The following is a 26,157-nucleotide window of genomic DNA, read 5'->3' on the forward strand; positions in this document are numbered from 1 at the left end:
GTGTGTATGACACAATCAGCCTGGCCTCATAGGCCTACTGTACTCTTGCCCAAGCAGTAACACACTATTCCAGGCCTTGCACATTGCTTCTTTTAAAAAGAGAAATTGAGGTAATTCAGATATCTCTCTGGTGCAATCCTGTTAAAACAGCTTTACATGGCAAGATTTTGTTTAGAAGGGGGGGTGCAGGGCACCCTCTGTGAGGAGCGGCCAGGGCTGCCCCGTGCCGGGCATGGCCGGCTCCAGCTGCCTCCAACCCACCCACCCCAGGGCACGGCCGAGCCCCGCAGCCACGGTGGTGGAGCCCCAGGGAAAGCGTATTAAGAAAGGGTAAAAAACATTGTGCCACTAAGTGTGAGAGAGAGGAGTAATGAAAAAGTGTGAAAAACAGCCCTGCAGACGCGAAGGTCAGATAAGAAGGAGGGAGAGGTGGTGCTCCAGGCAATCTCTGCTGGGGATTCCCCTGAAGCCCCCAAAGACCATGGTGAAGTGGGTTGGTCCCTCCAGCCCATGGAGGACACAGTGGAGCAGATACCCACCCTGCTACATGTGTGAACACCACGCCACAGCAGGCTGATGTCCCCCAAAGGAAGCTGCAGCCCATGGAAAGGAGCCAACACAAGAGGATGTTTTCTGGCAGGTTGGGATGAAATTGTTTTAGGTCTTCACAGACAGCAAATTAAATCAATCTTCCCCAAGCTGAGTCCGTTTTGCCTATGACGGTAACTGGTGACCACAACCAATCTCCCTGTCCTTATATTGACCCACAGGCTTTTCTTCTTACCTGCTCCCCCTGCCCTGATGAGGAGGGGGAGTGCAAGAGCAGATGGGCGGGCATTTCGCAGTGAGACAAAGTTAACTCATACACCTCTTTATTCATAGGCTGTAAAACTTTCTTTTCTGTCATATCTGAGCAAGTAACCTGTCCAAACTGGGCTATAATGCCTAGCTTTTTCTGTGACCATCATTGCTCTCCATCTTTTCCCTTTCTGTTTTCTAGTTTGTTCCCTTCACAGGCAGCTTCAGTCAAATCCATGCAGCCCTCTACCTCCAAAGAAACCAGAAAGCCAGAAGAGGTGCCACTCAGGCCTCATCTTGTCAGGTTCTTCCTGCTCTGAAGGGGTTTGTTCCTTCCACTGTCACCAAAAAATGAAGATAAATGCCCCTTATTAACTTCAGTCAGGGTGCTCTCCTCATTCCTCAAACATCATCACATCTGTAAATGATGCCCAGTGCTCACACTTTACAGCATACCAGTAGTCCCCAGCTCATCTTTTAAAACAGCTTCAAGAAGCTCCCTTATAAATAAATGAAATTATACAACAAAATAGAAATTATCCAATTGTAATTACTTGAATAGAGTTTTTATCAACTTTTCGTTTTGCCAATATGACACATTTTATTCTCATCCAAGTATCTCTCAGTTTTCTTATACCTGATCTGCTTAGAGTAAAGCAGGAGGGCTCCCTTTCAGCCCCACCCAAGTCTGTTTTTCTGTGAAGCATACACTTTTCCCATTTTCATCTAACAAGGAATCCTTTGAGTTTATGTGTTTTTAACAGGCAATGACCTTGGAAAAGATTTGAAAGTTATAGTGGACAAGCTATCAACATGAACTCCCATTGCAATGCTATGGAAAAAATTGCTAATGCTATCCTTAAGTCTTCAGAGAGGGGAACTGTAACTTGCACTTAGACAGGTGATTATTCCTCTTTTTATGGCTAGGGGAAACTGAACCATTGTGCTAAGTTCTAAATTCTGTTTTTTATAAAGGATGTCAGAAAACTGATAATATAAAATGATTTAGATAACATGCCTAACAGGAAGCTAAGGAAAATAACACTTAACAGAATTTTTAGGATAGGATTTTTTTTCAAAAACATTATTACATCATATATCTTATTTTCACATGATACTGCTGAAAACATAAGTAATATTTATGTCTTAAAAAATGATTAGACAAATTAATGGAGTCCCAGTCTGTTTCTAAAAGTAAGTTATTTGCTATACGAAGTTCCAGAACTTTTGATGGTTCTGTGAGTGTTCTTAGGTTTAGTTTATCACCAAGAAAATTGAGAGGGAGAGACATAATGGAAGTGCACAGCTATTTTCACAAGAAGTATTATACATTAACAAGTATTTTAACTCTCAGAGAAAGTCAGTACAAAAACAACTACCTGGATCCCCAAACCTAGATGTACCCAGCTAGAGATAAGGTCCAACTTCAGTACTGAGGGTCAGCCACTGTAAAACTATCAAAAGTAGCTGATGCTCCACCTCCTTATGTTTTTAAATAAAGACTGGATATATCTCTAGAACATACGCTTCAAGCAAATGTAAGATAAATATAAGTATTAGTTTCCATGGTGCTGTAAACAAAAGGAATATACAGACTTCTGACAGGATAACAGAATGGTGATTTTTTTGGCTTTATTTTTATTGAATTATTGTTATGATACATGTAAGTCCTCATTGATTTTCTTAGCATAGCAAGACAATTTCAAAGTCAAGGGAAAAAGGTGATAGAGTATTAAGAATTCCAGTTATGCAACTCTTTTAAGGGTAGTTTGAGAATCCTTAGTTCAAAAAATGCAAAACAAGATCCACTACATTTACTAGAGCACAATAATTTATTATTTCTTGTTCTCTGAATGTCATGGTGTAGTAAATCTTGTTTGAGCTAGGAAAGGGACAACTGTCCCTTAAGAGAGCCCAGCTGGCATGGAACAGTCCACTGGTTCTGCTGGCAGGGAACTGTTGCGAAATCTGGACTCCAGCAACTGACCTAGAAAGGCACAGCACTTTACTCAAGGCATAGTGCTCCCTTATCCAAACCTGTGGGTCCATACTGACATCTACCTCTGCAAGTGAGGTCAACTTGCCTAAGATATTCCAACATTCTACATATCACACTATATAATTTCCACAGTCACAATCCATAGCTTGAAATAATTATGAAGGGACACATTCTAGCAAATTAATAAAAATAGGGAAAATACATATTATTTGAAAGTTCAACTCTGTTTCTTAAAACAAAACCTAGAAGTGCAATTTAGAAGTTAGGAATTTTTTTTCCTTTTCCTACAGAAAGGACTACTTTTCATTAGCCCTTGGAAATTCTGATTGGAAATAAAAAACTATTTCTAACAACACTTCAGAGTTTATTTCTAGAGAAGAGATTCAAGGCAAAAAATATTTGCCATGATAGATGTATTTTTATTTAAGTGAAGTTTTGTTTTGTACCAGAAAAGGTAATTACAATGCGGACTAACAACTCATGCAAATCCACTATGAAGGGAAAAAAAGTCTACTGCAAATATACATACGCTATTTTCAGACCTACTTTTTTACATATTTGTATGTATGTGGTGTGTTTTATGGTCTAATTTCCTGTGAACACTTATCATATAAAGCCCCAAGTAGCATTTGCTGTTTGATTTCTTTGTAGACGACTATGAAGTGATTAACTCTAAGTGAAGGCTTGAAACAGAAAAAGGTAGTGGCCTTAAACACCAGTTCAGAGAGTGGAAGGAGGCATCCTGGTATCTGTGAGAAAACCGGGTTACAGGTGGAAGTCACTGACTTATAGAAGGCAGAACCAAACAGAGCTTTAAAACTTGAATTTGATGGAGTTGGAAAGAAAGACATAAAGAAATTCAAAGATAGATACTGCACCAGAAAAGAAACATGCTTTCAGATGTCATGCTTCCAGTCATTTAATGATAGGACTGAGGGCAAAATTATTCTCAGGTCAAAACCAGAGGTTTTTGTGATAAACAAGAGCCATGTGGTTAAGGGTTTGGATTAGAGTAAAAAAAAAGTAGGCAGAAAGGAAATCAATGCTGTAAATAAGTGCTCTGGAAACCAATTCATGTGCTAAAGCAAGGTGTTGTACATACAAAATATGGTATGCATATGGTTTTTAATGCACCCTGAATCTAGATTTTTAAAAAAATTTAAAAAAAAAAAGCCTAAGTTTACAGTATTACTTCATAGGAAACGGACAATTTAATATTTTAATATGATTTCCTAGTTATGCAAAACAGCCATGGTTCAGTGCATTGGAGAGAAACTATACATATCCAGTTCTTTTCAAAGATATTCTACCACAGTATAATTTATCGTATGTGCAACCATCCGATTTAATTACAAATGCTATAAAGAGACCAAAAGGCCCAGGTTTCCTTTCCTAAGTTTGAAATAGCACTTAGTTTAAACTGCGTGGTTCACAAAGTTATGGACTTTTCCATTCCTGTGGGAGTCTGAAGTGCACTCTTACTTTTGGGATAAATCTCAAGAGTGTTGCTACCATGTAAAAGCCTGAGATTTACATTAACAATTGAGATGAATGCTCCAGATGCCTATTTCTATTTTACATTAAACAAAATCACAAACAAAGTGCATTTTTCTAACCAGTAGCATTATTACTCTGGGTTTTTTCTGTAAAATTTTTGTTAATATCATCATATATACATATTTTTTAATTATTAACTTTCTAAAGCTTTTTCATTTGGTGGATTAAATATACATACAAAATTTTTTTGAATGAACCACAAAAACTTATTTCCATATTTCAGAATGTTGCTTTTATCCAACATCATTCAATTCAAAATGAGTTAAAAATGCCCAAAATATTTTGCTTTGAAATTTTGCATTATGGACACCAGAAGAAGAGAAAATAATAGAAGTACACTTATTCTTTGGACAACAATACAGAGCAGGAACATAGCGGATCAGACCAGTGCTCTATCTCGCCCAGTATTCTGTCCATAACAGTGGTGGAGAGAAAGCCACTGTAGGGAAATTACGTGAACTTTGCCACTTCCTACAGTGTGTGCCCCATGCACCCTCCCAGCAGGCAGAACTGTCTAATCAGACATGATAATCACTACTTCCCTGACTGGTTAATTTATCATACATTTATGGACCTGTTGTCCCTGACTTGCCTAATTTTTCTGAACCTAGTAAGAGACCAACTGCCTCCCCAGCCTTCTGTGGCAGCAAGTTCTAGAGGCTCTCTGCCTTCTGTGAAAGAAAGTACTTTTATTTCCCCCAAATGTTTCTTCAACTATTTTCATCATGTCCCCTCCAATTCTTTTACTACAGAATTTGGTGAAGAAATTTTCCATTTAAGTTTATCTACCACTGCCATAGTTTTCTCAACCGTAATTACAGTCCCCTCAGTCTTCTCTTCAAATCACATTTGGTCCAAATTCGGAATTGGGAAACCACGGCTTTCAGCCATTTAAATCTCTCCTTACAAGACAACTATTAAATTCATATCACTTTTGTTGCCCTCCGCAGCCTTTCTAACTCTACTACATCCTCCTTGAGATGCAAGGTCCAGAACTGCGCACAGTACCCAACATGTGAGCCCACTCAGGTTTTATACAGCAGTAATACCATGCCCTCTCTCGTTTGCCATATCCTTCCTGATCACGCCCAGCAGGTTTTTTTTGTTCATCTTCACTGTGACTGCACATTGAGACAACAATTTTGGAGAACTATCAATGATTGCTCCAAGTCTTCCTTCCTGAGTTGTAACTGACAGTTCTGAATTCAGCTGTAGGTAAGTACTCGGCTATTTTCCCCTAGATACATTATCTTACACTGAAGCTTATCCACCACTTTTTCACTCTCTCCATTCTGTGAGGTCCTTCTGGCATTCCTCAAATGCAAAGAATTCACTGAGCTTCTCTTGCTATGGCCTTACCCTGAGTGCCCATTTTACACTTTAGCCATCAAGCAATCCCACCAGTTCCCTACCTGGCTTCCTGGTTTTGACAGCTGTGAAGAGCTTTTTACAAGTTAGAGTATCCTTTACAAGGCACTGTTCAATTCGTGTTTTAGCTTTTTTCAATTCCTGCCAATGTTTGAACTAATGTGTTTTATGGACTTTTCTGTTCTTCCCATGTGGGCAAGCTTTCCATTTGTTAAAATGCCAGTTCTTCCCTGTGACATCCTTAAGTTTTCTCCTTAAGTCACTCAGGGGCTTTGGACCACTTTGTGCTCTTGAATTGTGGCACATATTTTACCGGGGCCTTTAACATACTATTTGTTTAATAGCCCCTAGCGTGTTTGTAAGTTTCTTGTGGTTTTGACTTGCTCCTCTTAAGATACTTGACAATCCACCTCATTTTTACATAGCTTCCTTTCCTGAAATTGAATGTCTATCTGCTGGATTTATTTGGCATACTCTCTCATGCTACAGTCATAAACCTAGCTGTATTACAGTCACTAACAGACATCACCTCTGTCATTAACACCTCTTGAGCCAGATGCTGGTCTTTTCACAGCCATGCTGAACATCAGTCATGCTGAGATTTTAAGTCCTGTCATTCTTAAACATGCTCTTCTATACTTGGCAGCATTTCCCAAGCACCTAGTTTAAATATTCCCCTACAATCATTTTAATTTTCATTCAGTAGCCCAGTTCCATGATGATAAAAGTCCAATCCATTCTTGTACAGGCTCCTCCAACTTTAAAAGGTTTTCCATTTCCAACTGCATTTGTTCCTTTTGTCTATACCAGCATATTACTCATGTAATGGGGCTGAACCTCTGTCTGCCTCTCAGGTCTCACATGGAACTACCTTTCAAAGAAAGCTACATGCATGTCCTAGACTTCATTTTCCTGCCCAGCCTGAATTTATAACCTCAAGAACATCCCTCCTACACCTTCCTCCATTGCTGGTTATCATCACGGGTCACAATTACTGGCTCCTTTCCAGTACACTGAGGTAATGCCTCTGGAGATACTGAGAGACACACTACCCTTCCAGGTGCAAAGCAGATCACTTTGTACCCAAGGCTTCTTTGATGTCATAAACCCAGCTACCTGGCTAGCTAAAAATTGAATAGTCCTGGTTTTTAAGATACTCTGTTGCTAGAGCATCCTTGATACAAGAGCATACTGTGATATCAGTTGGTAAGCTTTTCTTGTGTAAGAGATCAGAAATATCCTTATCAGTGAGATGTCCTCCTCCCCAACGCTTTTGTACTCTCTAGAAGCAGACGGCTTACCGCTTCGGAGGTGAAACTCCTCTGCAACATTCTTGTAGGTCTCAACCATTTCTCTACTTCTATTTCTATTCTCTATTTTTCTATTACTTCCCCATTTAATAGAATCTCCAATTCAGTCACTGCTACTTAAAATAAACTTATTACCCCAGGGCCAGGAGGTCCTTGCAGTGTTACACACACTGAAATTGTGCCATGGGTGGCTGATCACCCCTGTTGTGCTTTGTAGGATAAAGTGGCTATTTTTCTCTCCTCCCACCCTTAGATTTACCTATCTGCATCTTGAGCATAAACTACATTATTTTTTTGAAGTTTACACTAGTTTAGCTTCATTGAATAAACTACTTATCTTGCTCAACCCTCTTTAAACTAGTTAGCAATAGGTTAAAAGTACTCAAGAGTGTGAAGAAGTCCCACACATGCACAAACAAGAGCATCCAGCTCATTCGAGGCTCTTTGTACATTCACCAATGTTTGCCATACACACATATGCTGCATGTATACAGAGAGAATTCTGGGGAGGGGATTCTACTCTCTGGTTTACCTATTATAGCCCATTAGGACCCAGCCATCATGGTCAGCGGAGTCTTGACTCACTAACGAAATGCAAATGTCCATTTCAAAATCAGCTGAACAGCTCTGCAGATGTCCCTGAATATTCACCACATTTTCACTGACTACAGTAAGCCCACAGACAACTAGCTTTCATAAAGACACCTCAGGTTAGGCAAGCTGAATACTACTGTTATTCCCAATCAAATTACAGATAATTACATGGCTGTCAAGTCTCAAGTCTTTCGTGCAATCTGGCAAGTCCTGGTGAATAACTGCTTATTTGCTTGGACTAGCAGAATATTGTTCTCTGACTCCACATGTGCATCAGCTGTGTGCCTAGAAGATTAGCTGGTTCTCCTAATTTCCCCCTTGCTTGTCTTTTATGAAAACTGAGAGAAAAGATCAGTAAAACCAGACAAAATCATCCCAGGATGCAGTCTGATCACAGCATCCTATCAGATACAAGCAGAAGCACCAACAAGCTGAATACCCTCCTGCGTAAAACCTCAATGCACTTTTTGCTCCCTTTTTGACAGCATGAGACAGCCTTAGCTGAGCATGGAAGAAGCACAATTGCAGATGACTTCTCATCAGTCATAGAAAAAAAAAAAAAGGCAAAATAAGTATGAAATAATGTCTGTTATTAATATCATACTGACCATCTTATCAGTCTCTGTCTACCTATAGCAGAGAGAAAATATCAATTTCAGTTCTATACATTCATCTTACAATTTCAAAAATATGCAAATGTCAAAGGAAATAATGTGTATTGCAAATAATCCTTTTCTTTTTTTTCTTAGTCTTCCTGGAATGAAATCTATAAATGAGGGAACAACTGAAATTGTAGTAGATGGGAAAGTTCCAATATCCACACTCCATATTAGATATGCAAAAGTTATAGGTTGTATCTATAAAGATATGAAGTGCTTATTTTTTTCCTAAAAGTATTAGACAACCTGAGAAAGTCTTGAAGTGTATTTTCTGGCAAACTATATTACAACACATACAGAGGATGAAAAAATCCAAGATGAAAAATCTAAAAAGTCCAAGTATGTCTAGGGAAATATTTACATATGCACACACATAAATATATTTCATTTTTCAATTGGTTATTTGAATCAGCTTAGTTGCTGACCTTACCTGGCTGTGTAATGCACACCCAGACACTCTCTCTTTCCCTCCTCAACAGGACAAGGGAAGAAAAAATAAGATGACAAAGCTCATGGGTTGATAAGGACAGAGAGATCACTTACCAATTACTGTCACAGGCAAAACAGCTTGACTCAGGGAAAACTCATTTAAGTTACTGCCCATTAGAAATAGATTTTTGGACAGTGAGAAACATACACTGCTCCTGCATGGGCTCCTCTCCACAGGCTGCAGGTCCTGCCCACAGCCTGCTCCTGTGTGGGCACTCCATGGGCTGCAATTCTTTCAGCGAATATCCACATGCTGTGGAGCAGGGTCCTCCATGGGCTGCAGTGTGGCATCTACTCTGGCTGGTCCTCTCCACAGACTGTAGGGAAATACCTGCTCCACCAGAGTTCTTTCCAGGGTCTTCAGAGGAATCTCTGCTCCCGTGCCTGGAGCACCTCCTCCCCCTCCTTCTTATCTGACCTTGGTGTCTGCAGAGTTATTACACATTTTTTTCCTTACTCCTCTCCGCTGGTCAGTGTTTTCTACCCTTTCTTACTTTTTCTCTGAGGCACCACCACCGTGGCTGCGGGGCTCGGCCGTGCCCTGGGGTGGGTGGGTTGGAGCCGGCTGGAACCGGCCGCGCCCGGCACGGGGCAGCCCCGGCCGCTCCTCACAGAGGCCGCCCTGCAGCCCCCCTCTAAAAAAAGATCCTTGGCACCCACGCTCTATGGAGTTGCATAAACCTTAATATAAAGAAATGTATCTTCAAGTGAAGAAAATACTTAAGTGTATTTACCTGGATTAATTCCTGATTTTTTTTTTTTTTTTAAAATATGTTATTCTAGAGGGAAACAATTACAGAGCACGAGCCTACCATGATTATCTCGATATGCACACCCCTACACAGTCAGAAAGCCTTGTTGATAGCTTTAAGACTTGCATAGGCATGACATACATCTAAGCAGGGTGAATGCAGTTTTGGAGCCTCTAAAATATGACACCTACAGCATAGTCTAATCTTGGAATCACACTGCATGCAAATAGAATGAACATCAAAAAATGAAGCCATCGTTCTGACAGACTTATGTGTCCGATGTATATGTATATTGTTTCTTCCTATGAATTTATAATCTATGCATTTTCAAACACCTCAGTATGAAATGTGGTTATCTTTTGAATATGATTTCATGCAGTTGTCTACAGGTCATTTAATCTCTCATTCTCTTAAAATGGAGGAAAGTGTAAATCATGGATGTTGCTAGAGAAAATATTACCCAAGGGTATTCTGTATTAGCATTGGCAACAGCTGATAATCATACAGATTTGCAATATCATATCATGATGCACACTCTGTTGAGTTGAATTACTTATTTTCTGACTTCTTTCTGTAAAGGAAGTTGGAAGATAATATTCCAGCTAGATTTACTCCTGTGTGAGACTGTCATGCATTTTCAACAGAAAAGTTATAGACCACACTTCCTTTCCTGTAATATGAGATATTTTTAGTTATCTAGTACTTTCAGACATATATAAAAATCATGAAAGGTCCCTACATGCATACAGAAGTTCAAAAGAAGTTTGGATAACATTTTGGAATGTGTTTCTGATAATTCAGAAGCACAATATTAGAAACCAGGTAACCCAAAGGGAGGCAGATCTCATGCCAGGCTTTCTCATGAGACCAAATACATTTAAAGGGATCACATTACAAGATCTGATTGAACTGTTTGGCACAGAACCTTAAAAAGTCTAAACCAATTCAATACTTTCACCAAAGGGTGACCAACATTGTAGGGGCTGGTCATTGTTACACCAGATGTAGTCAACTTCTACAAGCTGTTTTGCTGACCACAGTAATCTTCATGGCACAGACTCACACATACAGATGCCTTCTGATCCACAGCCATTCCCCATGATAATGCAAAAATATTCTTGAACTTAAGAGGAGGGAGTGGGCAGTGTATTTTGTACACCAAAGTCTAAACCAAAGTATATTGGGTTTGCATGGCAAGACTTTCCTAGCGGGAGGGCTACAGGGGTGGCTTCTGTGAGAAGCTCCTAGAAGCTTCCCCCATGTCCAACAGAGCCAGTGCCAGCTGGCTCCAAGACAGACCTGCTGCTGGTCAAGGCCAAGCTCATCAACAGTGGTAGCTCCTCTGGGATAACATAAATACAAAAGGAGAACAAGAAAAAGAAAAAAAATCACTGCGCAATTGCAGCTGGAGAGAGGATTGAGAATATGTGAGAAGAACAACCCTGCAGACACCAAGGTCAGTGAAGAAGGAGGGGGAGGAGGTGCCCCAGGCGCAGGAGCAGAGATTCCCCTGCAGCCCGTGGTGAAGACCTTGGTGAGGCAGGCTGTGCCCCTGCAGCCCAGGGTGGTTAACACTGGAGCAGATATCCACCTGCAGCCCGTGGAGGACCCCACTCCGGAGCAGGTGGATCTGCCCAAAGGAGGCTGTGACCCCATGGGAAGCCCACACTGGAGGAGGATCTGGTCAGTACCCACAGTCCTATGGAGAAAGGAGCCCATGCTGGAGCAGGTTTGCTGGCAGGACTTGTGACCCCGTGGGGGACCCACACTGGAACAGTCTCTTCCTGAAGGATTGCAGCCCATGGGAAGGACCCACGTTGAAGCAGTTCATGGAGGACTGTCTGCCATGGGAAAGACCCCACGCTGGAGAAGGGGAAGAGTGTGAGGGAGTCCTCCCCGAGGAGGAAGGAGCAGCAGAGACAGGGTGTGATGAACTGACCACAACCCCTCTTCCCCACCCGCCTGCACTGCTGGCAGGGAGGAGGTAGAGAAAATGGGGAGTGAAGTTAAGTCTGGGAAAAAGAGGGGGTGGGAGTAAAGTGTTTTAAGAATTCGTTTTATTTCTCATTACCTTACTCTGATTTTTTAATAAATCTAAGCTAATTTCCCCAATTTGAGTCTGTTTTGCCCACGATGGCAACTGATGAGTGATCTCTCCCTGTCCTTATTTTGACCCATGAGCCTTTTGTCATATTTTCTCTCCCTTGTCCAGCTGAGGAGGGACAGTGATAGAGTGGCTTTGGTGGGCACCTGGCATCCAGCCAGGGTCAACCCACCGCACACAGAATTCTACCACTAGCTGGATTTTGAAATTTTAAAAATGAGTCATGCCTACTTTCAGTGTAGAACACTGCATTTTGAGGTTTACTATTCAAATATACAGTTAAGCTACGGCAAATGGGGCTCACAATGCAAATTAGGTAGTTACATCAACCATCCTGAACTGAGGGATAAATGATTTTCAGGTAATGTTGGCTTAGCTGACACTGGCTTTTCAGATTTATCATTCAAACGTCACCTGTAGAAGTTCTTCAGACATTTTCTCAATGGTCTTTTTTAATGCTGTTTCATGTAAGTAACGAATAATGAGCTTTTCAGATGGATTTGTAACAACTGAATTTCTGTCATGCATTTTCAATAAAATAACCTGTTCAGAAGTTACTTAAATAAGTTTCAAGTGGCTTATTACCCTCTCCCCTATAATTAAAATAAAATTTGAAGACATACATTAATATTTATCTCACATCTTGAGCTGGTCCATCCTGATTCACAAGAGCACTGATATCCATCAATGAGATCTATACACCTGAAATACAAAACAGATGAAGCTACATAATTCTAGATTCAGCACTAGTAGTATAGTTCCATACATTTCAAAACAGCGGTCTGATATAACCTACTTTTAATTAGTTTTAATAATGAGTTTCAGATATGTATATTATAGGTGCTGAGGCATTTTATAAGGATACTGATTCTCATATTAAAAGATGTCTTCCCATTTCAACCTGTTGGCAGGTAACAGCTAAAGATTCTCTTTTAAGTATATTAAACTCTAATTAATCCACATGTACTGAAAACTGGTTTATGCTAATGAACAAAAATGAAAGAGAAATTGAGATAATGTAACAGTATATTACATTAGTTTAAGCAGGCAACATCTGTCATTTCTAAGTGTGCTTGTGCTCTTACTTTATGGAAGAGCATAATTAAAAGTGTATTTATCAAGCTTCCCATATCATTAAATCTTAAATATTGCTAGTTAGGTGCATTATATTAGAGATAATAATAGTTAAATAAAAATAGCCACCTTCCATGAAGACAAGGATCTGGCAAGCATTCATTAGCATCTATCTCGCAGTTTGTTCCAACAAAACCTCTCCTGCAGTGACACTTATAGGAACTGATGTCGTCAATGCAACTTCCATTGTTGAGGCAAGGAGCAGATATACATTCATCTATATTTACTTCACACCTACCACCTGTGTAAAATACAGAACATACAACTACACTTTAAATTCTAAACTCAAACCGTTTATCTATTCTTATTAAAAATTCCACAGAAATTGTTTTTATTTACATACATTGTTTATATAGTTTCTTATATTCACAGATAAAGAATATCCCACTGGAATCACCCATAGGTGCAAATGCTGAAAAAAAATTGTTATGTTGCAATATATTACAATGATAACATCTGTAATTGTGGCTTTGATAGCCAAATTGCAAGCAAAATAGTTAAAACAAGAATGGAAATTTCAAGAGGAATTTTTTTACACAGTTTTTAGAAAGATGAATAACGCAGGTTCCCTGTAAGAGTAATACAGAATTAAAATTATTAATGTCTTGGTGGTGGTCTAACTGTAATACTTTCTCAAACTGAAATTAAAATACAGGGGCTTTCAGTAAATGATACAACATGTAAAATTCTTTGAAATCTTATTGAAGACATTCATTATGAGAGACATGGTGGTGTACTTCTCTGCTTGTACCTTTCCCACAAACTAGCACTACACATCTTCAATCTAAACATCCCAGAGTACTTCACAAAACACAAATTATCAAAAAACACATACCTAGGACTCTTTGTAGTCAGCCCGTTAGGCAACTAAGCACCATGCGGTCGCTTGCTCACTTCCCCTCAGTGGGATGGGGGAGAGAATCAGAAGGGTAAAAGTGAGAGAACTCATGGATTGAGATAAAGGCAGTCTAAAAGGTATGAACACAAGCAAAGCAAAACAAGGAATTCATTCACCACTTCCCATGGGCAGGCAGGCATTCAGCCACCTCCAGGAAAGCAGGGCCCCATCACATGCCATGGTTCCTTGGGAAGACAAAATGCCATAACCCTGAATGTACCATTTACTACTTCTTCCCCCAGCTTTATATGCTGAGCATGACATCCTATGGTATGGAATATCCCTTTGGTCAGTTGGGCTCAGCTGTCCCAGCTGCTTCCCCTCCCAGCGACTTGCGCACCCCCAGCCTGCTCACTGGTGTGGTGGGGTGAGAAGCAGAAAAGGCCCTGACTAGAGGCCAGTATACCAGGGTCAATGCAAGAATATTCTCCTAATTTTTCAGGTGTATGGGCCAGGGGAGGTGTGGAGGAGAAGAAAAGAATGCGTAAGACAAGAAGTCGTCCCCTGGAGCAGAGAAAGTATCCAGAAACCAGAATTTAAAACAGTTCCTCTGGCTTTCCATTTCACAACAAAAATGAAAGGCATTTCTTGCCTTTCTGTAATGAGGTATTTACTTGAGTGTCTCAGTCTCAACTCAAACCAGCAATATTATACACAAATTTGAAGAGTAAATTAAGTGTTCCTATAGCTTTTTATCATCGCTATGTATGCTGGTTTTGGCTGGGATAGAATTAATTTTCTTCATAGTACCTAGTACAGGGATGTTTTGGATTTGTGCTAAAAACAGTGGTGATAAAACAGGGATGTTTTTGTTATTGCTGAGCAGCGCTTACACAGAATAAAGGCCTTGTCTGCTTCTCACCCCGCCCCACCAGCCAGAGGCTAGGGCTGCACAAGGAGTTGGGAGGGGACACAGCCAGAACAGCTGACCCAAACTGACCAAAGGGATATCCCACACCATAGGATGTCATGCTCAGTATATAAAGCTGGGGAAAAGGAGGAGAAAGTGGGGACGTTCAGCACTGATGGCAATTGTCTTTCCAAGTAACCGTTATGTGTGATGCAGCCCTGCTTTCCTGGAGATGGCTGAACACCTGCCTGCCGATGGGAAGTAGTAAATTAATTCCTTGTTTTGCTTTGCTTGTGCACATGGCTTTTGCTTCACCTATTAAACTGCCTTTATCTCAATCCATGAGTTCTCTCACTTTTACCCTTCTGATTCTATCCCCCATCCCACCACGGGGGAAGTGAGAAAGCAGCTGCGTGGTGCTTAGTTTCCAGTGGGGATTAAACCACAAGAGTCGTTTTTAGCACCCACCGTGAGGCTCAAACAGTTCTAGATAATGACAGAATAGACTGGAATGTGCTAGATCAAATTATAGCTGTTATTGCTGTTAGGCTATTAATTGGCAGGCTCTTATGCTTGCCATGGGGCTTGACTGCCCCACTGTATCTTAGAGTCCAGTGCTCATTAGTGGCTGCTTTTTGCTTTCACTGCTCGCTGTACTGTTTATTATCTTACTCTGCTGTGCCTGGGAACATTTTGGTAACAGCAATGGGCAGACGCCTGGGCTGGCAGATGGCCAGGGCCCCGCTGCTGTTTCTGTGCTGCTGTGCTGGACAGGATGGAACTCCAGTGTGAACTCGAGTCAAAGAGACTGTGACCTGTGGATGAGTCCATGCAGGAGCAGGACACCCCGAAGCACCTGTGGCTGTGGATAAGCCCACACCAGAGCAGGTACATCTTGAAGAGTCTGTGGCCTTGGATACATCTGTGCCAGGTATACCTCTGAAGGCATTGTGGTCCAAGGATAAGTCCACGTTGGAGAAGATACACCTCAAAGCATCTGTGGCTGTGGACAAGTCCAAGCTGGAGCACCTCAGATCATGTGGCCATGGATAAGCCCATGACACTATGCACCCAGCTGCTGGCAGCTTTTTAAAGGAAGGCATTCATAACAAGGAAGAAGCACAGAGTACCCTAACCGTTGTCTAGTCCATGTGTAAATATACAGCCAAAGATCAAAATCAGGCATTTGCAGTAAATCTATTAACATGCTACAAACAGATGTTACTTTAAGATCATGGGGAATATTTGTACCTAGTGAAGATCAGTAGTGTAATATTCACATTAATATGAATGTTAAGTATGTAAATATACTGTACACATCTGAGGAAACTGCTCTTTTCACAATATACTATCAGCCTCCTAATGGAGTCAAAGAGAATACAACATCCCAGATTCTGCGTTGAAGTCTGCGGCCTCAGCCCCAGCAGCCCTAGGGCACTGGAGTCATGCTCTGGTGGAAAGCGCAGGACAGGAGATTGGACTTGGCCTGGTACCCCCAGGAAAATTAGCTGAGGGGAGCTGCCGTGTGATTCCACGTTTGACCAGCTTTTGACACTATGGTACTTGCACTATGCTGAGCTATATATTGGTACAAATTAGAAGGCAGTTCTGACACTTGTTTATCCCCCATCCCATGCAAGCAATCAGCAAACGGCTCTGATCTTTCATGCTCCTTGGACACTCACTTCTCAGTGTCACACTCTCTGGATCACTGGTGTCCTATTAGATATCACAACATATAAGAACTTAAAACTTTCAGAAATAGGTATTTTGTGAATATATTGCCAAAATCTAAATTCAGCATCAGAGAAGCCAAGTTCACCTGTTCTGTTGTAGATGATGTAACTATCAAAGAGGCAATTTTTCTTGTAAATCAGCATTATGGAAGAAAATTCTTAATCTGCTCTTTTCAAGGAACACTTCACAAGCATTGGCAGGACGGTAGAGCTACACAATAATATACTTCAACTTCACTTGCAACTCTGAAGTAATTATTTCTCTTGTATCAGAATGGTGAGGGCATCTCTATAACATCGTATTTCTATTCTACACCACTACAAAAAAGAAAGGTAATCTCATTATTGTAGATTTTTTCATTTTCCTGGGCCATTTAGCAAAGGCTGTGAGTTTTCAAATGTGATAGTCCCACGGTTATAGGTTTTTTCGATAAATGAGTAATTCCATTCTTTGCTCTCATAACCAACTGTACTTCCACTCAATCATAGTTTCATTCCTACCTTTCCAACACTGCTGATCAAAAATGGTATTAGCTCCCTATGCAACCAAAAAAGCCTGTTCTCCTAAGAAGTCTTACTACTTTAAACTTACTGAATTAGCGAGAGGGTGTATTAATGAAATTGGTAGTATTAATGTACACAGACTGCTGCTGGTTTTGTACTATGTACTCTTACTAAAACAATACAAGTTTTAAAAACTCACTTTCCTAGTTAACCACATGTTACTCAGGAGGTGCAGATCTGTATTTTAGGAGTTAGAAGTTCTCAGTTTGAATTTACTGATTTGCTTTTGATGATGAGATATATGTGAAAGCACTAATAATTAAAAAATACTTTTAGTATTTTATGAAATTTTATGGCAGATATTTCTGATCTTGAAGAAAGCAAACCCTAGAATAACTCTGTTCAGTTTTTTATTATTTAAAATAGTTTGCTTTATAAATAATCCAACGCAGTTCATTCTTACTTCTACCTTCCACTGCTTCTGTTTTCTATCCTCTGTATAGGTGCAATACACTCACTAAAGGAAATAAGCCTGAAATCAAATTACATTATATTTTAAAAAATAATATGTTGCTAATAAGATATTTAAATATTAGTTCAGCAATATACCAGTAGCAGGTTCCAAAATCACCTAATGAAATTTGATCTGACCATAATCAACCCATTAGAAGCTTGGCTGAGATAACACAGTGGCTGTAGCCTTTCATTTGAAGAGGTTGACACATATTGATATATTGATCCTAAAAGACTGATTAAGGGTTAAAGTAATCACTGATAATTATTCTATATATGCAATGGAATGCAATGCACATGTGCTTCCATTACTGCATAATCTATTAAGAAAGGAAAAATTATAGTTCCTTTAGATGATTAACATCTTGTAATTAAATAGATTCTGGTTTACACTCCTCACGTGCTCTTGTTTATGCTACATCGATCTACTACCTAAATGTCATTGAGTAAATTTTTGCCTGAACAGCTCAATGAATGCAACGGCAATGCAATGAAAATCTGTCACTTGACTGTGGGAAAAGAAGACTCAGTGCATAAATTTAATGTGTCAATAAATGATTACAAAAATTATGTGTCAAAAGACAAGGCGTACTGGGAAAAACATACTTCATATGTTCCTTTCATTCCTGGAAAAAAAACCTTAAAATCATAACCTTGGAGAGTTTTAAAAACAGGACTCATTGCAGTTATTTCTTTTTTAAAAAAATACAGTATTCAGAATTACATACTCAGAATTACCAAACTGTGGAGAAATATTCAACATGCAGATTATATATTTTGCTGTCCTGTAACTTGAAGACTTAAACAAGAAATGACAATATATTTAGTAGTCACAATAAAAGAGAACATGCCAATAAAATGCCACAGAATGCCAATCAAATATTCAACAGATCTTAAAAGAAAACAAAATTAATAGGGTACTTCCAATGAAGTGCCCAAACACTTGCTTGGTTGATTTGGGAAAAAAGAGAGCAATGAATTTAGTAAAATTTTGATCAAAGTGCCAAATCAGAACTAGTTATACATATTGTTAATGCAAATAAATGGTTCTTTCTTGTACGATCTCACATCTTTTGTAAAGGCCTGCATACCTCCTCTTGGACAATCCAGTAAAATATTCATAATGAATTAATGAAAAAATAAACCCTCAGAATAACTACGTAAAATGAAGAAAGTAATGTTTTTTAGTATTCTAGACAGGGCATGCTTATGCAAGATTAAAAACTTGTACCATTATTTTTCTACAAATACTTCATTTTGTGGAAAAGACAGTATGCAGAATGTATCTGCCCATTCCTCAACTTCTGTGTGGCAGTGAAAAGAGCAGAATTCAGCTAATACTGTGGTAGGGAAGTCAGAATGTAATACATCCCAAATTTCAACTATTGTAAAATAAGCAGCTAGTTTAAGATATGTGTCTAAATTCACTTTAAAATGGATAAAGAGAGAAAAGGCTTTGAAGAGTGACCTGTATCATGTGTTGGACACCACTTACCTTGAACGTCCTAGTGGTGGCAATGACTGCAGAAAGAAATTAAATGAGTAATTTGGACTAGCTGCCTAGTTTTTAGAGGACTAAAATTAGGGGAAATTAAGCCTATTCCTAGTGTCAACTGTAAACATCATTATCCATGTAATACAGCTTGCTCCACATTTTTAAAATCTACAATTTCTTTTTTTTTTAATGGTGTGTGTATAGGAGTTTTTGGAATACCAGCACAAGTCCTAAAACAGTGTTTCCTTAAATAAAGTTTTTCTTCTCAGCCTCAGTTCTCCTACTGCTTAGAGTTCAATGAGAACGTATCGCAGTAGTCTTCCTTTCTTTCTGTCCAAACATTGTGAAACACTGTACATCAATTTTCAAGGCAATCTTTACTTAATATCTTTGCTTAATGTGGTGAAGCATCTTTAATCTCCAGGTGTATCTGAAATACATGAACCAATATTCATGAAGGGAACAACATGGGAAGCTAGAGAAACGCAAATTTTTGCTTTGTTTCTCTAAAAAACAGGTATCATGAGATATGATTAAGATCAGATTCTGCCAAGAAAGACTGAATCTGATTAAAAGAACAGAAACACCTTCTAGTGATATTTCCATATTCTGCCCTTACTAGGAAAGCTTTAGCAATTATGTCAGGCAGAATGGACTTTTAGTCCTGCCAGTGTTGAAGTTTTAGATATAGGTAGGGACTAAAAGTCCATTTTGTCATTCCCACCATAAAAGGAATTTCTGAGATTTACTATGAATACATACTACAACCATTACAGCAATTACTGGTACCACAGGCTTAAAGACAAAAATGAATATATGTAACAGAGGAAAAAAAATTAAAAAGAGCTAAATAAAAACAATGTAATTTTGAAGTATTAGATATAACAAAGAAAATAATTTGCTCAACGGTAAGAGCTAGTTCAAATGTTCTTGCCAAAATGCAATAATTAGAAATATTTCTGTTAGGTTTTATAAAAAATAATTTACATTCACATGCTAAAATTTCTTCTTTAAACTCAGCACCCATATTCTAATATCCTCTGAACAAATCAGGCCAAATATGTCCCTGGCATTAAGCCCTTAGCATCACTGGATTAATCCATTCTGATATGAATAAATGTTTTAATTTAAATTATTTCCAAGAGCAAGATGTACTAAATTTATAAGTTGTCACACTGTGGACACAAAAAGGCTGGTAATCATTCATGACTGTGACCTAGACAGTCTGTCCTTCTCTTCCAATGTGACTGTTATTTAATTTTAAACCTGCCTTCTTTTTCAGTCCTTGTTCAAAGTACGAAATTGGGGATGCCTCAGCCTTCCTTGGAGCTCATTTGCACAATTCCACACCTACGTCCTAATCTAGAGATTGTCACATCTTCCATCAAGACTTTCATCCTTTCAACTGTAAACTCAAATAAGAAATTACCCTTCTCTGCTGTAAAGGATTTTTCCCACCAGCTTTAGATCCAGCCTAGGTTCTCTCCCTCTTCTGATCATTGGGCATTTATTCTCAGCCTTCTCTTAAAAAAATGATTAAGTTTTTGCATTTCTTCCCTCTGAAACACATCCACCCAACACCCATCTGAGTTTTTACAAGCTGTAGTGCACCTAACAAACTGAAAAATCAGATACTAGACTTGATCCTTGAAGTATTTCAGCCCAGGAAAGAAGGAAGTTTGAAATGGCAGTGGGTCCTAGAAGTTTTTTGTGGTTTTTGTTTTGGTTTTTTTTTTTTAATGCAAACTGTCATAGTCACAAAACCTTAGCTCCTCAGGAGCTTTTACCTTTCAGAAGGGCAAAATAGGGCTGAAAGCAGACATTATGAACATAAGAATGGACCATACAACAAACACCTCTGACTTATGTGTGATCTCTGAGATGCACAAGCATCCTTAGCTGTACTCTCTTTAAGCTTTCATCCTGTGGAATAAGTGAATGTGACCTCCCGTGACAGCACCGGAGATCTCATCGCCCTAGTTGGATGCAAGCCATGGCATAGATAAACAACCCACAAAAACACAGAACTGAGGCCTTGATATGTGGGACAGAAGGTCAGGGGCACAGCTGGAGCACCGAAGCAGGACAGCGTGCTTATCTATGTCTATACCATATGTGGAGCTAGTGTGATAGAACACATTCAGAGGCAGCGAGAAGGGAAAAACACTAGCTCAGGAAGCAGACTATATTAAGGCAATCTCTTGCTAGTAAACAGCTTTGGCTTCGCCGTGCATGAATACGGAGTCCCTCTCATGAATCACCACATCATCCTACTACCAAGAAGAACAAGCCTGAAGTTTTTCTACATATTTTTGCATTTTGCCTATGACTGATGTGCTCATGCCAAGTTCTGCAGTCTGGGCAATGTACATAATGATTTATTTCGTTTAAAATCATTTAACTATTCAGCTTCATTAATTTAAGACCCTTTTTGGGTTGGTTTCTTTATACTGCATGCACATAACTTTGCAAAATGTTAATTTTTTAGACAGTAAATACCATGATTTTTTTTTTTGCAGGAAATTTCAGTGATAATCTCTAGATCCTCCCCTCTTGGTAAGTAAGCTTGATGTTTCCATGACATTTTGTATTCAGATGCTTTTGTGATTATGTGTTACATCTCTTGAGAATAAAAATACTTTGATTTCTGAAAATATAGATTATATTCTGGTTTATTTGTTTATTAGTCCTAGAAGTCATATTAGAACTTACACATATCTTAAAAATATATAAAAAATCTATTACCAAATAAAAAATAATTTGATTGTTAGGGCTAAAGACTGAGGAAGATGATCAGTTTTTTCTTTTCTAGGAGACGATAAAGACACTTGAGTGCTGTTTCATGAGATTAAAAATTCAATATATTAGTTTATGATAATGGATAGTATGAAAGGAGAAGAAAAGGAAGAAACCCAGATTTTTGTGTAAAAATAAAGTCAAAGTCATACTACCTGGAAGAGAAAAACAAATGCATGACAAAAAACTACTGGTTGCTGAGGGTGTACCTGAAAATGGAAAGGAATAGTAAACTACCACAGTATACTAATTTATACATGATATAGGAAAAAAAAAAAGTAGGCCCTTCTATGGTAACAAAATTTTATATCCAGTTGAAAAGAGACAGAACAGAGAGGAGACGTGTCCCTTCATCATCAGCAGCTGAATCGCTCAGCAACACCTATTTCTTCCCTCACTGAAGTAAATTTTAGTATCAGCTAATATGATAGACTATTGACAACTATTTGTGGTCATGAGATGTCATAGCACATAGACGTTAATCAAAAGATCAATTAATAGATTTATCATATGGATGTACATGATGCACATTAATGTATAACCAATAATGAAGCCAAATATATATAGATAAAGTTTGTACAGCGTAAGTCTAAGAAATAAAAATATTGCTCAACTTAAACATGAACAGAAATACTACAAATCATACTGCAGAGCATATTTAAATTACAGAAAAAATCAACTCGTTTGCTAAATAGTTTCAGCATGAGAGTGATAAACCCCAGAAGAAGTAGAAAATGAGGAGCAATAATATTTTCTAACATGCTTATATATCATAGAAATTGTGAACAATAATGACAATGCTTGTAAAAAATCTCTACATTTGTAAATGAATTTCAGGTCCTAGTACCATACTTATATGAGCTTATAGGGGCTTAACTAGTGGGGTTTCTTCAACTTTAATTTTTCTTAAGCCACCATTCATCTAACAGTCGTCCTCATTACTGACATAACTCCAAGAAATATGTAACCGTACACAATTATAAAACATCAACAGAAGTTGTAGAAAAACACTAGAATAGGATACTTAACACTAGTAGTTATTTACAGCTTCAAAATCTTCATTTGGACAGATAGAAAATATGTATTCAAACATGTTCCATCCTGACCATGATTGAGAATGGTAACTGATCATTCTTACCTTTCACAGGCGGGAAAAACAAGAAAGAGGAAAAAATACATCAGCTGAGCTATCTGGGATCAAAAGCAATGGAAACATAAACTGGTATATAGAAAAACAATGCAAAAGGATCTCATAATTAAAGCAAAACAAAGCTGGGATGAGCACTAGGTGAAAAATTCAGGTATTTCACCTATTACAGGAAGATGCAGAAGATGCATCTTGAAAAAATATAGTAATGATTTCTACCAGCTATAAACTTATTTCCATGTCTTTTTAAATACTTTCTATAATCAATATATTTTCTGAATACACATATGTACAAAACCACATTGTAAATAAATGCTTTAATCTCCTCAGAAGACATTTTTCAGCAGAATTTATCTTTCATCTCTGATAAATTGACTTTGATACTATATGCCCCAACCATCATATTCTAAACCAAGCCTCTTACAAATCTAGAAATATGTGCCTCTTAATATAACTAACTGCAAAGAACTAGTACTCATTTTGCCACAGTGACATTAATCTTGTGAACAGCATAATGTCCTTTTAACATCATTTTAGTATTGCCTCATTCAGCCTTTTCTGAGTAAATAAGCTGTAACAAAAGTTTTCTAAGTATGCTGCATGAAAAACTTGGGCTGATAAGGTTGCTGAGCTTGTTTTTGTTGATTTCATCTTAAGAAAGATTTATTATAGCATAGTGACTAATACCAGAGATTTACATTTTCTACTTCTATTGTATTTTGTGTCAGTAATAGATTTATTTCAGGCAATTATTTCACCTCCCTTATATTAAGTCAAGTTAAATTGGTGCTGACAGGACTGCAGAAAATTTGAGTGGTTGCAAACTATTTTGAAGTAAATATTGTTTCCTTTCTTTAGGCAAGGTTTGATTTCCACTCTAGATGTGAAATCAAAGAGAACTTTACCAGATTAGATTAGACCACAGGAAACCAAGTTAATTAGGACAAGTACAGATTAATTTGCTTGGTCTAAAACTTTTAAGATATTTGTTTTCATTAAGTATCAATTTTGGATCTTAGATATGCATGCATGCTTTCTGAGAACCCTATCTGCTCATTTAATTTAAAAGTGAATGCAAGAACCAGAGGGACTAAATACAAAAACATCACCTGTACCTTGCACTGTTATTTAGGTATTTGAACTCTGGACTGGAGCATGATGAGACCATCAGAAGCAGCAATCTACCTAAGCAAATTACTTCTCGGCTTACTGCTGTGCCTAGTCATAGCATCAGATCTTAGTGATTTGAACACTTTCTACTAAAAATAACAGAAATCCAAAAATTCATAATCTTGTGACAGGTGAAAGGGAACATAGCATACAGAGAGCCTAGAATTTAATGACAGTCCTATTAATGTTTTAAGACTGATACTTAAAATTATCAGTACTGAAAAGCAATTATATTAAAATTGTTAAAATGGTTATACCAAAAATTGCCCTAAGCCTTGCCAGTATCTAACTCTTCCCACTGGTGGTGTGCTCATGCTTCAAATGTCCCTATGGGTCTAAAGTGTGACACTATGGTTTTCTCCCAATAACTGTAAATAGGGGGTGGAGGGAGGGGCATTGCAAGGATTTGCGAGCATCATGATGTCTTTGCCAAGACAACTGTAATGTGCCTGGTGGGGAATTTCTTTCCTCTCTGTCTGAAGGAACATGATGTTGATATTTTCTTCTTCCCTATTCTTGGGCTCTGCTTGGGTTTCCCTTTACACCTTTCCCTGTCACAGCCCGTTTCCTTCTCCTGGGCTGCCAGCTGCAGCCAGGCGGTGGCTGCCAGCACCCCAGCCTCACGTACACAAAGGGCTATGGTTTGCCCGGCAGTGACTGCTGGGCGGGATGTCACCCCCTCCCCAGAGGGGCCATCCCCAGGGGTGAAGCTGGAGCAGGGCAGGCAGCAGTCACTGGGGCCAGTGCAGGCATTAAACCAGCAACACCCTGCTCAGGCCATGGCAAAGCTGAGCCCCTGCGCTGCTGGGTCAGGGCACAGCAGGGGCCTCCCCCTGCTGAGGGCAGAAATCATATTTACTGAATTACAAAACCATAAAATCAAGCTATACCTAAATATATCGCAGTTTAGAATTATCATTCAGTTCATAGATTAATAAACTTACAAAAAGGGATGGAGAACAAGATAAAACTGAAGACAGTGCAAGAAAAATCTATCAATTCATGTCTGAATATTGGAAACATCATGACAAAAATGTCAGAGTTGTCAATATTGCCAGAGGAGGACACATTGTAGCTGGGCAAGCTGCAAATATCAATTCAATATTTACAACATTTTAACTTTGATTTTAAGAACATAAGGTTTTGTATGAGTAATTACTTTATTAAAATTGAGAAAAACATTTAAAACTAAAAGATAACTGAAAACTTGGAAGACAAATTTCTAAGAAGCAAAGTATCTCTAATTTGAACTAATACAGTTCAGTACAGAGAAAAGAACTGTATTGGTATGCTGCACTGCATATATAATGTATATATTTCATACATTCCGTATATATTAGTACGAACACAGTGTCTTACAGAGAAATACCCATGGTTCTTTCAATACAGTCATTGTTTATTAGCCATTTTAATTTTACCACTGTAATACAAATGGAGTGTAAAAACAAAATTAAAATAAAGGAAAATGGGAGAGCTGTACTATATGGTAAAAGCATCAAGAAAATTACGTTCTAGCATCCTCTAAAATAAAATAAGCATAGCTTTGTCTAAAAAAAATCTATTCACATTTACCTCCTTAACACTCTATAACCTGAATGCCTCCAGAATATACTAATATTATTGTTACTACAGCTTTTGATTTTCTTCTCTATTAGGCATGTTTTATGTAGTCTGTAATGGTCTTATTTAAAAATGAAGCAGTTATGCATTTTTACAGTCAAATGATAATAAAAGTCAAAGTTCACTGTATAGCTAAAAGCTCATCTTTCTCTTCTTGGGTGTCCCACTTACTACTAATAAAGTAAAGTATTATTCATATTGCAGCTTAAATATCTCATCAGAAATGAGAATACTCTTCTTGGAGGTTTTCCAGACCCAACTGGACAAAGCCCTGAACAGCCTGGTCTGACCCCACAGCTAACACTCCTTTCAGCAAGGGGCTGGACTAGAGGCCTCACAAGGTCCTACTATTCCTGAATTATTCTGATTCAGGAATGAGACTACCCCTGGACCTTGACCCAGAAGCCCGCTTAGTGGCAAAATGCATGAGATCACAAGTATGCAGTAGGTGCACAGAAGCAGATGACAATGCAACAAGAATTTGATCATGGTTATATGCAAAATTTACTTCTGAATAGCACGTATTTCATCATAGCCTAATAATTTTCAAAATTCTTATGCTATTTAATAACAGCCTGATCAAATTCAACCTCCCCCCAAAAAATCCCAAAAGAAGTATGCCAAAAAGGTAGGCTATTTTTTTTCTCCATTTGGGTGACCCTAA

General features: G+C 38.6%; 1 protein-coding gene and 1 long non-coding RNA gene across 2 annotated transcripts in view; one reads left to right on the forward strand and one right to left on the reverse strand.

The window, feature by feature from the left end:
* The window catches only part of EYS (eyes shut homolog), a 944,860-nt gene that overhangs the window by 504,098 nt on the left and 414,605 nt on the right, over nucleotides 1-26,157 (reverse strand). The window contains exons 26-27 of the mRNA XM_075087034.1: nucleotides 12,834-13,005; nucleotides 12,254-12,332 (exon numbers count right to left, since the gene is read on the reverse strand). Coding sequence (XP_074943135.1) covers nucleotides 12,254-12,332; nucleotides 12,834-13,005 — 251 coding nt within the window. The remainder of the gene's footprint in view (nucleotides 1-12,253; nucleotides 12,333-12,833; nucleotides 13,006-26,157) is intronic.
* Nucleotides 20,836-25,618, forward strand: LOC142054457 (uncharacterized). The gene is made up of 4 exons (XR_012659541.1): nucleotides 20,836-21,126; nucleotides 21,280-21,316; nucleotides 22,704-22,857; nucleotides 23,836-25,618. It is a non-coding gene; the product is annotated as an uncharacterized LOC142054457 (long non-coding RNA).

The sequence above is a fragment of the Phalacrocorax aristotelis genome, chromosome 3 (genome assembly GCF_949628215.1).
Source record: "Phalacrocorax aristotelis chromosome 3, bGulAri2.1, whole genome shotgun sequence".
NCBI classification, from domain to species: domain Eukaryota; kingdom Metazoa; phylum Chordata; class Aves; order Suliformes; family Phalacrocoracidae; genus Phalacrocorax; species Phalacrocorax aristotelis.